This window comes from Myotis nattereri (assembly GCF_964212035.1).
Source record: "Myotis nattereri genome assembly, chromosome: 2".
Taxonomy (NCBI): domain Eukaryota; kingdom Metazoa; phylum Chordata; class Mammalia; order Chiroptera; family Vespertilionidae; genus Myotis; species Myotis nattereri.
The window spans coordinates 28,816,766-28,833,255 of NC_138076.1; the positions used below are offsets into that span (position 1 = coordinate 28,816,766).

At 41.3% G+C, this 16,490-nt stretch overlaps 1 protein-coding gene across 2 annotated transcripts in view; it reads right to left on the minus strand.

Moving 5' to 3' along the window:
- TMCO3 (transmembrane and coiled-coil domains 3) overlaps positions 1-16,490 on the minus strand; it is a 49,768-nt gene that overhangs the window by 3,991 nt on the left and 29,287 nt on the right. The window contains exons 9-10 of one of the 2 annotated variants that reach the window (XM_081085055.1): positions 8,577-8,772; positions 3,339-3,489 (exon numbers count right to left, since the gene is read on the minus strand). In XM_081085055.1, the coding sequence (XP_080941181.1) occupies positions 3,339-3,489; positions 8,577-8,772 (347 nt within the window). The remainder of the gene's footprint in view (positions 1-3,338; positions 3,490-8,576; positions 8,773-16,490) is intronic. The other variant, XM_081085056.1, reaches the window with a different exon arrangement.

Below are 16,490 nucleotides of genomic sequence, written 5' to 3' on the forward strand. Positions count from 1 at the left end.
AACAGTAAAGAGTACAGGCTCTGGGCTAAAATCCCGGGCCTACCACTAACCAACAGTAGGTGCTGGCATGCCTCTTACCCTCTCTCTGCCTCAGCTTCCTCATCTGTAGTTGTGGATTTGGCCAGTGAGTGAACACAGCATGACATGTAAAGCAGTACCCGTGTTTATAAACAATTTTCCTCATGGTCACTGCATACACACACCAGGCCCACAGATAGGAAAGTGAGCAAGGATTCAGGGCTGCCAGGTGCTAGGTAGCATTGACATGTGACAACTGCCTCAGGGCACCTCCAAGAACCACATGACCAGCGCTCTCCCACTTGAGCACGAAAAGCCCCCCTTCACTCTGGGCCGAAGACTGCCCTTCGCTGTGATGTTCTAAGGAGGCCTCTCCTCAGGAGCTCAGCCTGAGTCCCTCACTCCCACTTGCTGGTGGCTGTGACCCCAGGACCCACTCTTATCACCCAGAACCGAATCTGGCTCATGGGCGCTGGATGGTGCAGCTGGATGCAGGTCATCTTTGTGGTTCTGACAGGGCCTGGCTGGGGCAGGAAGTCGATGAATGTTTGCTAAGCACAGGGCCCCACCATTCATTTACATGTCATCGAGGGCTACGTATGCAGAAAAGCAAAGGTGTCTTCTTAAACAGATGCTGTTAACTTGTTGCTTAGAACCCTGGAACAAAAAAATTATGTCCCTGAGCAGTCAGAGAATAAAAACCTGATTGTACATGTGTTTCTCAGTTGGCAAGGAAATTAACCTGAATTCCTTTTGATATATTGAGTGTGAATAACCAAAGCAAAAAGTACAGTGGTTATTGTTATAAAGCATGGCTCTTAATAAATCAAGAATCCCAATCTGAGAAATAGAGCAAATATGTCTGTTTTAAATAACATGTTTGTGAAGTTTTAGTTTTTAATAAGCGAGCATTCAGGAAGCTGGGCAGGCAGGACACAGGGTGGAACAGCTCGTCAGGGTGACCTGGGGCGGGGAGCGGGGGCTCTTAGGAATGGAACGCAGGACTGGACAGTGGTGAGAATAGGGTTACAATTTAATCAATTTTATTAGGCCTTGTCTGAAAAAGAACTGGCAGAAAAGAAGTGAATCATCAACCAGGAATGGAAGTTCAAGGAATCAGAATCGGCAGCTTACTTAGCATGTTGAGGCAGTGTTTCCAGCAGTGGAGTGAAGGGGGAGGAAGAGGCAGAAGAGAGGGCCAAGGAGAGAAAATGAGGGGAGGAGGGGAGACAGAGAGACACACACGAGGGGGCAGAGAGATGAGGAGAGAAGGGGTAGAGAGGACGGGGCAAACATCCGTCGAGAGGGGCTTTCTCAGCGACACATCCGATTACTAACACTGCTTGTGAATGCTCTTATGTCACCTCTTTATTTCTTTTTCTTTTAAAAAAATATATTTATACTAGAGGCCAGTGCACGACATTCGTGCCTTGGGGGGTGTGGGGGTTCCTCAGCCCGACCTGCACCCTCTCCAATCTGGGAGCCCTCAGGGGAGCGCTCTCCAATCAGGGAGTTTCTATCTGTCTTTGCAATCATATGAGCGAATTGTCTGAGACCCCAACTCAGTTTGGTTTGTTGCTCACAGAATAATAGAGGCATTTTTTTTTTTTTTTTTGCGTCATTGGTGGAGATTTCCTGGAAGTTTTAGGATATCTTCCCTTTAATTTTTCCTAGACACTCTGATTTTACTTATGTCTCTCACCTTTGCTTTCCCTCCATCCCCCACTGCAATAATAACTTGCTCCAGGCTCACTTTGCTGTAGTGTCTAGGACAGCGGTTCTCAACCTGTGGGTCGCGACCATTTTGGGGGTCGAACGACCCTTTCACAGGGGTCGCCTAAGACCATCAGAAAACACATATATAATTATATATTGTTTTTGTGATTAATCACTATGCTTTAATTATGTTCAATTTGTAACAATGAAATTGGGGTCACCACAACATGAGGAACTGTATTAAGGGGCCGCGGCATTAGGAAGGTTGAGAACCACTGGTCTAGGAGATCCATCTGCCACCAGAACTATGATTCCCAGCATTCCTGATGCTCCCTGCGCTCTTGGTTTTCCCTTCCTGCTCTGTCTCTGTCCCATGGCCTCCCACTCTGTCAAGTCCTCCAAGCCGCCAGCTCTCCCTCTCTGCTCTCTGTCTGGTGCGTTGGGAGCCAAGTTCCCCAAGCCTCTCCACTCTCCGCTGGCTCTCCCGCACTGCTCTCCACCTGGCGGCTTCGGGGAGCAACCGAGGGAGCCACGTCCCCCCAAGCCGCCGGCTCTCCTGCTCTGCTCTCCACCCAGTGCCTGTGTATGCAAATTAACCTGCCATCTTTGTCAGGTTAATTTGCATACTCACTCCTGATTGGCTGGTGAGCATAGCAGAGGGATGGTCAATTTACGTGTTTCTCTTTTATTATATAGGAGGATTGATTTCAGAGAGGAAGAGAGAGGGTAAGAGAGATAGAAACATCAATGATGAGAGAGAATCATTGACTGGCTGCCTCCGGCACACCCCACACAGGGGATCGAGCCTGCAACCCAGGCATGTGCCCCAACCAGGAATCAAACTGACCTCCTGTCCATAGGTCAATGCTCAACCCCTGAGCCCACTGGCTGGGCTTATTTCAACTCTTTCAAGTGTGACCCTCCCCTTGCGTTTCCTTTGAGAACTGTCTTGGCTCTTCAGGGCCGTCCACATTTCCATTTTAATTTTAGAATCTGCTTTTCCATGTTCTGAAAGTCTTGCTGGGATCACACAGAACCTGTTGACCAGTGGAGAGTGTGTGGACTTTCCAGGCCGTAAGAGGGCGAGAACAAGGAGGTGCCAAGCGGAAATGCTGCAACACAGAGGCTGGGATTCTGTACCGCCGGTCCTCTCCAGGACTGGCCACTAAGATACCGACACAGAGAAATCTTCAGAGCAGCACGCGCCCTGCCAATTTACTTTTTTTGTATAAAAATTAATATTTCCTCCCAAGCTTCCCATTTTGATGCACTGATGTTAAGCTGCTAACCTGCTGAGCACCAGGGAGGGCCCTTCCTATGGAGTCAAAATGAGAGTCGTCTTCCCTGAGGACGTCTGAGCCTTTACACTCCTTCCTACACGTGCATCTTAGTATTGACGGGCATGGCAACCAACCAGCAAATTAACATCCCTTAGTTCAAACTTTCCCTCTTTTTAAATAAGATTTCTCCTCAGATTCTAATTTTTATGGGAACTGTTTCCATTGTCTAGTCTACAAATAAAAATACATAAAGAGATTACAGAGGTAATCTGCAAGTGTTTAACAAACACAATTCAAACATTCCGAAGTAAAGCAGAAAGTTACCTATGGAGGCAAAGAAAATGATCGCCAGGAAGTCGCGAATCGGCTCGATGTAAGACACAATCTCCTCGGTGACCATGTGGCCTTGGGAAGAGATGAGCGCTCCGGCCAGGAAGCAGCCCAGCTCCATGGACACATCCAGCAGCTCTGTGACCTGGGAGGAGGGAAGGACACGTCACACACACAGTGCCGCCAGTTACCAACGGCTTCTGCCCAAGTCGGATTCACACCCAAACACAGCCTGTAGGTCTAGCAGGACCATCACAATAAAGCTGTGAAAATCAAATCTCGCTGTACATCTGTGACATCCCCAGTGGAGCCTCTGTGGGGATGACCGAGAGACGACACGAGGAAGCTAATATGAGCTGAACTAACCATACAGGGAGGAAAAAATTAATTTAAAACATTTGAAACAATTCGCATAGATAGCTGTGAAACTTTTGAATTAAAGTATTTTCCAAACTTTATTTTAAATATTTGTGATACATTTTCTTTACTTTGAATCAAGGAAGAGCCTGACTATAGCTTAAAAACTGTATTGTAGCCCTAGCCAGTTTGGCTCAATGGATAGAGCATTGGCCCTCAGACGGAAAGGTCCCAGGTTTGATTCGGGTCAAGGGCACAAACCTTGCTCACAGGCTCGATCCCTGGCTTTAGTCAGGGTACCTGTAGGATGCAACCAATGACGTCTCTCAAAGCAACGTTTCTCTCTCTCCTTCCCACCCTCTCTAAAAATCAATGGAGGAGGATTAACAACAATGAAAGTATTGTAGTCCTGACTGATTAATGTGTCTCTCTCACATCAATGTTTCTTTTCTCTTTCTCTCATTTTTTTCCTCTCTCAAATCAATAAAAAAATTTAGAAAAATGTTTTGTATAAAAAACTATTCCCATCACCAACAAACTGCTTAGAGAAAGCAGACACAGCTAATAAGCAATTACCTGGAGATGGCAGGAAACCAGAGGGAAGCACCAGCGAATGTAGACATGACTAGATTCAATAATGCCAGGTTCAGATAGAATAGTTATGGATCATTAGGCTTCTACCGATATAGTTCTGTTAAATGCACAGTTTCAGACTTCTTTATGTGACATTACTGATGCAAAACAACTAGAAAGATGCCTTTTTAAATTTGAGACAGTAAAACTACAAACGATAGCAGCGACAGACACATAGGGGGGAAAATGAACTTTTGAAGAAATACCATTTACAGTAACATCAAAACTCATCAAACACCTCGGAATAAATAAAAGAAGTGCACAACTTCCGCGCCAAACACTACAAAATGCTGCTGAGAAACACAGATGAGGACCTCAGTAAACCGAGGGTGTGTGCCACACTCAGGAGGGAAAATGTCACTTTCCCTCAACTGGCCTACAGGCCCACTGGAATCACAACAGAACTTGTTGTGTGTGAAAAGTGACAATTTGAATCTAAAAATGTACATGGACACTGGAAAGACCACAAATTCAGGGTGGGAATAAAGTAGGTTTACAGTTGTGAGTACGAAAAATACAGTTTATTCTTGTGTTATTATTTATTAATGATATTATTTTCCATACGAACTGTAAACCTCCTTTTGCCCACCCTGTAGAGCCAAGACAACCCTGATGGCGAAGGAAGCTGCCGCTACACTGCCAGCTGTGAGGGCAGGTATGCTGGCCAAGGGAGCAGAGTGCAGGTCAGAAACACGCACACGCACACACACACGCACACGCACACACGCACACACGCACTCACACGGCCTCTTGGGTTTTGACAAGGTGACCCTGCACAGCAGTGGGGGAGGGTCTTTCAGCACACAGTGTGGGGAAAAGCCTGTGAAAAAACAAATTCCGCCAAAACCGGTTTGGCTCAGTGGATAGAGCGTCGGCCTGCGGACTGAAGGGTCCCAGGTTCGATTCCGGTCAGGGGCATGTACCTGGGTTGTGGGCACATCCCAGGTAGGAGATGTGCAGGAGGCAGCTGATCGATGTTTCTCTCTCATCGATGTTTCTAACTCTCTATCTCTCTCCCTTCCTCTCTGTAAAAAGTCAATAAAATATAAAAAACAAAACAAAACAAAACAAAAAAATTCCACTTCCTTCCTTCATGTGTTACACTCACCTCCAGATGGACAGGTCTAAACAAGGTAAGTGAAGCAGTAACACTTCCAGAGGGCAACAGGGAGTATCTTCGTGATCCAGGAGTAGGCAAAGGTCTTTTTTTTTTTAATCCTCACCCAAGGATATTTTTTCCCATTGATTTTTAGAGAGCGGAAGGGAGGGAGAGAGAGAGAGGGAGAAATGGAGGGAGGAAGAAAGGGAAGAGAGGCGGGGAGAGAGAAACATTGACGTGAGAGACACACATCGCTTGGTTGCCTCTCACACAAACCCCAACTGGGGCTGGGGATCGACCCTGCAACCGAGGTATGTGCCCTTGACCTGGGATCAAACCTGAAATCCTCAGGTCCACGGGCTGATGCTCTAACCACTGAGCTAAACTGGCCACGGTTAGGCAAAGGTCTTTTACATAGAATATAAAAATTGCTAACCATAAAAAAAATGGATAACTTGACTTCATTAAAATTAAGAACTGCTGTTCATCAAAAAAAGCCATTCAGCAAGTGAAAAGGAAAGTCACAAACTAGGAAATCTTAGGAAAAATATATCTGACATAGAATACTATTCAGCCATAAAATGAAACAAAGTACTAAAACATGCTACAGCATGGATGAACCTTTGAAACATGCAAAGTAAAATAAGCCACGTAGAAAAGGCCACATATTATGTGATCCCATTTATGTAAGATGTCCAGAAGAGGCAAATCGTAGGAACAGAAAGTAGATTAGTGGTGACGAGGGGGTGGGGGACAGACAGAATTGTGAGGTAAAGGGTTTCTTTTGGGGTGAAAGAAATTGGGTAGTGGTGATGGTTGCACAGCATTGTGAATATGCTGAAAACCACTGAATTGTACACTTTAAATCAGTAAATAAGAAATTTGTCAAAATTTTGGCAGAACATATAAAAAACTCCTACAAATGAGTAAGAAAATAACCAACCCAATAGAATAATAACTTTAAGACTCTACCAGGCACATCTCCAAGGAGGATATCCACCTGGCTAATACGCATATGGGAAGGTGCTCACACCATCAGTCATCAAGGAAATGAAAATCAAAACCCAGATGAGATACTACCACCTAGAAGAATGGTTAAAATTACAAAGACTGACAGAAAACACAAGTGTTGGTGAGGATACGAAGAAACTGAACCCTAACACAACTCTGGTAAGGGTATAAACCAGTATAACTACTTGGGGAAAACTAGCATGGGAAATTACTAAAGTTAAACACATGTATACCCTACAACCCAGCGACTCCACTCCTAGACATATATTCATCAGATGTGACATCACATGTCCAACAAAGGACACATATGAGAATATACAGCAGCTTTATTCATAACGGCCCTAAATGGAAACAAACCCTAGTAGCTAACAACAGAAAGGATGAATTGTGAAATATGTGGTGGAATATCACACAGCAATAAATGAGGAGTCTGACAGAGGAGTTATAAGAATACCCAATATGCAAATGCCCAGCACCTAACACCATACCTGGCAACTATAGCAGGTGCTCAGTAATTATAGTCAAATGAAGAAAAAAAACCTAAGAACCAATGACTGGGGAAACAGCAAGGAAGTCATCCAGACAAGACAAATGTGCTGAACGCTATTTTCACAGAGAAAAATACTCCGGAATGGATAAAGCAACGTAAAATAATTACATAAGTCACATACTTGAGCAGCTTTGAGCAGAAGCAAATCATAGTCTTCTCCCAAGATTATGAAATACTAGCAGGCAATTAAATCATATGTAAGGAAGTAACTTTTGCCAATTTCCTTTTTAAAATTAAACTTTTTATTTTGAGATAATCAGATTCCAAGTAGTTTCCCCAATGGCAACATCTTAACAAATCATAGCACTAGGTCACAGCCAGGATACTGATGTGTCACAATGAAGAGAGGTAGAACATTCTGTCCCCGTGAGGATCCTTCCCACCCCCACCCCCTCCTTAATACCTGGCCAGCAATCTTCCCTCCATTCTGAAATTTTGTCTTCATAAATCTAACACAAATGGAATCATACAATATGCAACCCTTGGGGCTGGCTTTTCTCATTCAACACAATTCTCTGGTAAATCATGTACCAATAGTTTTAAAACCGGGTGGTCTTCCTTGGTGTGGGTGGACCATAGCGACCACAGCTGGTGGAAACATTCACCTGCTGAAGGACATCTGGGCAGCTGCTGTAAACATTAGTGTGTAAGTTTCCTGTGAACCTAGTGTTCATTTCTCTGGGATACAGGCCAAGGAGAGCAAATGCTGGTAGTCTAGTGATGCCATTCGTACTTAAATCACTTAGGAGGGGGTCTCCCAGCATCGCCCCCATTCTCATGAGACTCCTGTCCTTTAAATAAGAAGGCTGCCTCCAAAACACACCTTTTTTTTTTTAACGTTGCACATTTATGGCAAAAGAAGTTCTGTTGACTACCTTGTCATTATGGAACAGAACTAAAATTTGTTTTTAAATTGTTAATCTTTTGTCAGGTACAAAGCTGTTTAAAAGTTTAAGACAGAGTAAGATGGTTTGACACTGGTGGCTTTTCCTTCTCACAGGTTTGCTTTTTGTTATTCCTCACCTGAAGATACTGTTTATATTGATTTTTCTGAGAGAGTGAAAGGGAGGGAGAAAGAGAGAGAGAGAGAGAGAGAGAGAGAGAGAGAGAGAGAGAGAGAGAGAGAGAGAGAGAGAGAGAGAGAGAGAGAGAGATTGGTTGCTTCCTGCACGCACCCCAACTGGGGCCGGGAATCAAACCTGAAACTCTATGATTCATGGGCTGATGCTCTAACCACTGAGGACACCAACCAGGGCTTGATTTTGTGTGTGTTTTTTTTTGCATACAGGATGATGCTCCAACTAACTGAACCACCCGGCTAGGGTTAGATTTGTTTTTTAATGCAGCACTCCACAAATACGTTTTTAGCAAAATGCTTAAGAGTATGAGTTAAAACAGTTAAATAGATTTAACTCATATTAATATTGATGGGTAGCATAACTGTGTATAAAATAAAAAATACTAATAAGTGTTTAATATTTTAACTATTATTAAAATAAAAAGATAAGAAACTGATCACAAGCTTTCAGTGAACAGATTATATAAATCAAATTACATAAATAAAAAATATTATGAGAATTACCGTTAACATTAAAAAGATGAAAGCTGAGATTCCTAAGATAAGGATTTCTTTGTTCCCTTTACTTTCCATATGTAGCTTTCGATAATATGGTCCTATAAGGTAAGTCTTTATAACAAGACATAACAGAAAAACAGCAGCCAGCGAGAAAAGAATCTGACCAATCAAAACCAGTATTCGTAGTATTTCCATGACAATGCTAGGAAAGGAAAAAAAAAAAAGACATGTTATTTCACCTCTAAATATATTTCTCTAAAACCCAATAAAATGATCTTCCACTATTTTCTAACATGTAAAATAAATGACCCAAATCACATACATTTTTATTTCCAAATATTAAAATAAAAACTATCATATTAATCTCAGAAATTTTTATTTGAATCAATAAAGAAGCTGGATTACTTTGCAATCAATTCTTTGAAGCAAATGCGATTTGTAGGATGTAACGATCCTTACCTGACAGCTTGTATATATCAGTGATAATAAAATTCCTTTTCAGATAATAACCCCCATTTGAAATTCTTCATAAGGTGATAGTCACCCTGTAATATTACACTGCAGGCTCACATTAGAAGTATAACTAAAGAATTCCAGTGACTTTCGCAAAATATTCTCTTATCTCAATTTAGAAATCTGAATTTTATGTCTATTACTTAGTCATAAAGAAAAGGATTCTGTACTAAGCTCACAAAAAAGGCACTATTATATATAGGATGTCCCCAAAAATGTCTGCACACTTTGAATGATTATAAAATCAGTATTTATTAACAAATAATTCATTTTCAAAATTTAATGTGATCTACAGAAATGAATAATTTTTTTTGTCAACATCTGTTTTCAAACTGATGACTGTTTCTGTTTCAGGCACTGCTGATAATGTGAAGCAATGGAGTCACAAACATTAAGAATCATTGTGGCCGAAGCCGGTTTGGCTCAATGGATAGAGCGTCAGCCTGCGGACTGGAAGGTCCCAGGTTTGATTCCGGTCAGGGGCATGTACCTGGGTTGCGGGCATATCCCCAGTAGGAGATGTGCAGGAGGCAGCTGATCGATGTTTCTCTCTCATCGATGTTTCTAACTATCTCTCTCCCTTCCTCTCTGTAAAAAATCAATAAAATATATTTAAAAAAAAAAAAGAATCATTGTGTTTGGTATTTGTGTGCCCTCAATTTATCAACTGTTGCCATTTTTTTTAGCATAAAGTTTCTTTTATGTAAAATATCTAGTGGATAAATTTTCTTTGTTCAAGCTTAGTCTGGCTTTATCCATTATTTCAAATGAGTTAGATCTGAAAAGGAGTGAAAATTAAGTGAGTTATCAGCTGTTAAAGTGTGTATGTTTTTTGGGGGGTGGGGGAACAGCCTATGTCCCCATAAAAAATGTACACACACTTTGAATAATTATAAAGACAGTGTCTGTACTTCAACTGCATTTCAAACTTCCAGTAGCATTTTAGGATGAATTTCCTTTGTTTTTCAGCTTAGTCTGGCTGAAAAGAAAGAAACATCCATTGAGTTATCAGCTGTCAAAGTGTGTATACATGTGTTGGGACACCTTGAATTTGTAGCATTTACAATAATATACATGTTTTGGTTTTTTAATATTTTATTTTTATTTATTGATTTCAGAGAGGAGGGGAAGAGAGATAGAGAGAAAAAGAGAGAAACATCAATTTGTTGTTCCAGTTATTTATGCATTCATTGGTTGATTCTTTTATATGTGCCCTGACCAGGGATGGAACCCAACATCTTAGCATATCAGGATGATAGCTAACTGAGCTAGGGCTACATATTTTCTTAAACTTAGCTCTCCACCATATTTAAGAAACCATTCAGTCCAAAGTTCTGGTTTAGAAGGTCTCAATGGAAGAATACAAATCTTATGTTGGTAGTTCCCCCTTTTTGTGGTTTCATTTATTGGTTTCAGTTATCCACCGTCAACCATGGCCTGAAAATATTACATGGAAAATTCCAAAATACACAACAACAACACAATTGATAAGTTTATGTGCACGGTTCTGAGTAGCATTATGAAATCTCCCACCGTCCTGCTCTGTCCTGCATGGTATGTGAATCATCTTTGTCCAGTGTCTCCAGGCTGTATACGTTACTTGCCTGCTAGTCTCGTAATAGCTGTCTTGGTGATCAGATCAGCTGTTGGGGTATTACAGTCCTTGTGTTCAAATAACCCTTATTTTACCTAATCATGACTCCAAAGTGCAAGAATAGGGATGCTGGCAATTCAGATATGCCAAACAAAAGTTGTAAAGTACTTCCTTTAAGTAAATAGATATGTATGCATAGGAAAAAATACAGCATACACAGGGTTCAGTACTACCTGTGTGTTTTGGTATCCACTGAGGGTCTTGAAACGTATCCCCACAGATAAGCAGGGACTACTGTACTAAGAGAGAATTCATTACAGCAGTCAGGCTTAAAATAGCAGCACGGGACACAAATCTCAAGTTGCACATGATTACTTAGGGGAATCGGAACAGAGCTGGGATTGCAGCAGAGAAGCAAAGTCACTGTGAATGCCTCCACATCTTTAAAGTGGGGGAGCCAGTGTAGAAATCAGGGTCTGCAGCCCGGGCAGGAATAGAAATGTGCTCACTGGGACAGAATAATGTAGGTTGTCTACCTCAAATCCCTGACCAGTCTCCCACATTACATCAGTGATCATATCCCTGCAAAACTGTGATGATAACCTCCTAACTTATCTCATTCATGCTCCACAGAGGCCTAAATAGCATGCTGGGAACATCAGTCAGATGCCCAAAGCTCCTGTGACATTGAGATGAGCCCAGACTCCTTCACCCAGCAGCACCTTCCACTGACCCTCACCTGCAGAGCAGCCTACACCGGCCTCTACTACTATTTCTTCTTTTTCAATGCCTGTATAGCCGCAGTTATTGCACCAATTGTTACTTTATCAAGACGTCACGTGTGGTATGACCTTCTTTTTTTGGGAAGTCATTATTAGCTTATTGATTTCAGAGAGAAAGGGAGAGGGAAAGAGAGATAGAAACATCAATGATGAAAGAGAATCATTGCTTGGCTGCCTCCTGCACGCCCCCCACAGGGGATCGAGCCTGCAACCTGGGCATGTGCCCTTAACCAGAATCGAACCTGGGACCCTTCAGTCTGCAGGCCGACACTCTATCCACTGAGCAAAACAGCCAGGGCCAGCCTTTGCTTCTTGACAGGCCATACACTCCCCAGCTGTGGGGCCAGTGCACCCCACCCCATCCCAGGTTCTCCTCGCCGACTGGCTCAGCTGTGCCCTTCAGAGTTCAGCCTCAAAGTCAACTGCTCAGATGCCTTCCCAATCTGAAGTGGTCACCCGTTGTTTGCGGACTCATCACCCCATTATAATTCTTTGCATAGCACTAACCTACACTAGGCATTTTCTTGTTGACCATTCACTTATTTATCATTCATTCAATATCTTCCCCAGACATCACGGCAACTCCCTGAGAGCGGCCATCCTCCCTTGTGTATGGCATGTTTTAAGTGTTCTAGTCTCAGGCCAGTTTATTTAGCTGATAAAGAGATTGCAGCCACAACCAGACCAGCACTGTCACCATCCCCATCTAACTGACAAGAAAGTGGAGGCAAAGGGCAAGCCATCACTTCAGGTCACGTGCCAGGTGTCTGGCGCCAGGGCCTGTGCTCCTAGTTGCTGCACAGGCTCTGCAATCACCATGTCCAGAGCCTGCATCCAGATCTACCTCCCAACTGCCTATTAAATGCATGATGGTGAGGATAAAATAGTCAAACAGCTCAGAAAGGTACTATTCTGCATCTCTATTTCTCTGTTAATCAGGTTTTCGCAAAGTTTCTATGCCAGCACAAGCATAAACTCATTTCAACAGCCGAGTCAGCATTCCATCATGTGTCTATGTCATCTTTTTCTCAGCCAGACACCTGGGCTGTTCTAGGTTCTTGATGTGCTGAATGATGAGCTTCTGGGAGCATATTCATGTGCATCAGTCTACACTTGACAGACATTGCCAAATGAGCTGCCAGGAAAGCTGCTCCAATTCCCACTCCCAACCAAGACCCCAGAGTGCCGTTCTGCAACCCTGGACATCATCCCACTTCTAAAGGTTTGCAGTCTTGCCGAAACCCAGCTTCGATTCCGGTCAAGGGCATGTACCTTGGTTGTGGGCACATCCCCAGTAGGAGATGTGCAGGAGGCAGCTGATCGATGTTTCTCTCTCATCGATGTTGCTAACTCTCTCTGTCTCTCCCTTCCTCTCTGTAAAAAAATCAATAAAATATATTTTTTAAAAATAAAAATAAGAAATATAAAGGTTTGCAGTCTTGCCCTAACCGGTTTGGCTCAGTGGATAGCGCGTCGGCCTGCGGACTGAAGGGTCCCAGGTTCGATTCCAGTCAAGGGCATGTACCTTGGTTGCGGGCAAATCGCCAGTGGGGGGTGTGCAAGAGGCAGCTGATCGATGTTTCTCTCTCATCGATGTTCCTAATTCTCTATCCCTCTCCCTTCCTCTCTGTAAAAAATCAATAAAATGTATTTTAAAAAAATAATAAAGGCTTGCAGTCTGACAGGTAAAAGAGCCATTACTTTTCCCTTGTGCGAAGGGAGCATCTTCCATTAACTCATTTCTACATGAGCTGCTTATATTACTCACCTATTTTTTAAATTGGGATTCAAAAATTTATTAATTTATTAAATAATTAATTTATTAATTGTAGATTTTGATAAAATAAGAAACTTAACCCCCTGTCATTAATATGTGTACAAACATATTTTTCCCATTTGTCTTTGGCCTGCTTACCAAACGAGTACATGTACATGTACATATGCGTGTATACATATGTGTATGTGTGTGGGTGTTTACATGTATATTTGTGTATTTAAACAATTTTAATGCAGTAATACTTATCACTTTTCTTGTCCTTTATGGCTTCTAGAATTTGTGTTCTGCTTGAAGCAGAAAGGCCCTCCCATCTTCAATATTACAAATTTATCCATACTTTCTTCTAGAACTTCCATGGTTTTGCAAGATTTTAATTCTAATAATTCAAATCACTTTCTTTTTTAAAAAGTATTCTTTATCATAGTCTCTGTGCTCTGCTCATTACCCATGAAATATTTGGGGTAAAGAAGTTAATTCTTCCCTTTAGGAAAGCTCAAGATTAATTCTAGCTCTGGCTGGGTGGCTCAGGTGCTTGGAGTATTGTCTCATACACAAAAGGTAGCATGTTCAATTCCCAGACAGGGCACAGACCTAGGTTTTGGGTTCAATACTGGTTGGTCGTATATCGGAGGCAATTGATCAATGTTCCTCTCTTACATTGATGTTTCTCTCTCTCTCCCTCTCTCTCTAAAAATCAATGAACATTTCCTTGGATAAGGATTAAAAAAAGGTTAATTCTGAATAAAGCCTCCTAAAGAGGCAAAGTTTATATTAACATTAAAACTTGTTTTATTTAATTTGTTTACTATAAATTTTCTCTGGTTATCAAAATTGGAAAAGAGGTTTTTCCCAAATTATATAAAAATGTATGTATAACAGACAATAAAAGTATCATAATCTATTACTCATTAATACCTTGTTATATATTTGTTATTCATATATACATATACTTATGGTCTCTCCATGCATTTTTCTTTATGTAGTTCAGAAAATATTGCACATAATTTCAATAGTTTTGAGATATTATTCTCATCCCATACAATTTACCCATTTAAAGTGTACAATTCAATGGTTTTCTAGTATATTCATAAAGTGAATTGCAACCACCACCACAATCAATTTTAGAATATATTTCCACCTCAAAAAGAAACCCTGTATCCACTCCCACTCACTCTCCATTCCTTCTTCCTCTGTGCTTGGCAACACCTGATCTCCTTTCTGTCCCTGTGGATGTACCTATTCTGGATGTTTCATAACAATGAAATCATACAATATGTGGCCTTTTGTGACTGGCTTCTTTCCCTTAGCATAATGTCTTCAAGGGAAAATGACCTCAATAACCGACCTTAATAGTTGCATATACCAGTGACTAGTCTAACTGCTTTATGGGATCCTCTCCTGCAGCCCTTACACCAGGGGTCCTCAAACTTTTTAAACAGGGGCCAGTTCACTGTCCCTCAGACCGTAGGAGGGCCGGACTATAGTTTAAAAAAAAAACTATGAACAAATTCCTATGCACACTGCACATATCTTACTTTGAAGTAAAAAAACAAAACGAGAACAAATACAATATTTGTATTTGCATGTGGCCCGCGGGCCATAGTTTGAGGCCCCCTGCCTTACAGTGCATGGGATAGGTCCTATTTCCATACTGTCCCCATGTTATAGGTGAGAAAAGCTGAAACCCAGAGAGGTTTGGTAAGTTGCCAAAGCTAGCAAATGGCTGAGCTAGAACTCTAGGGAGGCTTTGCTCCAGGACATGAGCCTTGATCTCTGGAAATCTCAGTTAAAAAGGCATTCGTTTTTAACATAGCTGAGTTATCTGAGAGCAGAGAAGAGATCTTAATCATTCTGGGATTGCTGAAACTTAATATAATATCTGGCAAAGGTAAATACTAAAAAATACAAAATACTTCTACCCGACCCATTTGCAATGAGGTAGGTTTGTCAGCCAGGGCTTCACTTGGGTGGAACCTAGCAGGGCGATGAACACACACATACACAATGTCACACACACCTCACTGGGGGACTGCTTATTTTAAAAAATATGATGAATAGGATCTAGATACTCATACTAAATGTCCAGGATACAACTGAAAATCACTTATCCCCACAACAATCAAGGAAAAACCACAACTTGAATAAGAAAAGACAATAAAAGGATTCCAACATAGAGATGAATCATTGTTAGAAATATCTGGCAGAGTTTAAAGCAGCTTAAAATTAACTCAACAGCACTCAAAAATTCTCTTGAAATAAATGAAAAAAAGAAAAGAAAAATCTCAGAAAAGAAATAGAAGTTATAAAAAGAAGAGCCAAATATTAGATAAGCTAAATAGTAGAGTGGAGATGACAGAGGACAGAATCAGTGAACTCGAGGACAGATCAAAAGCATTTACTCAGCCCTAGCTGGTTTGGCTCGGTGGATGGAGTGTCAGCCTGCGGACTGAAAAGGTCCCAGGTTTGATTCCGGTCAAGGGCACACGCTTGGGTTGCAGGCTCGATCCCCAGTAGGGGATGTGTAGGAGGCAGCCAATCAATGATTCTCTCTCATCATTGATGTTTCTATCTCTCTCTCCCTCTCCCTTCTTCTCTAAAACCAATAATATATATATATATATATATATATATATATATATATATATATATATATATATATATACACATTTACTCAGTTGGAACAGAAAGAAAATAAACTGGAGAAAAAAAGGAAAAGTCTCAGAGGACTGTGGGACAAAAACAAACAAATCACTGGGGTCCCAGAAGGAGAAAGCAAATGGAACTGAAAAATTACATGAGGAAATAATGGCTGAAATTCCTAAATTAGGCAAGAGACATACATCTACAGATTCAAGCAGCTTAGCGAACACCAAATATGACAAACCCAAAAAGGGTATGGACTGCATATTTGTGTCCCTCCAAATTCATATGTTGAACCCCAATGTGACAGTACTTGAAGGTGGGCCTTTGGGAAGTGATTAGGTTTAGATGAAGTTATACAGAAGAAATAAAGTAAATGAGAAAGATTTTAGCATTTCAAAGTGGTTCCAAAGGAATTTCAAAGTCTACTAATTTTTGACCAATAGTATTATTACTGTAAGAGGTAAAAAAAAAAAAGTATTCTCTGGAAATATTTAAAGCACAATATTTATATGCATATAGTATATTTGCTTAAACAAATTCAAGTTTATAATCCTAACCTACATGCAGTGTACCTTTAAATTGTATAGGGCACCCTATATTTTGTAAGTGTA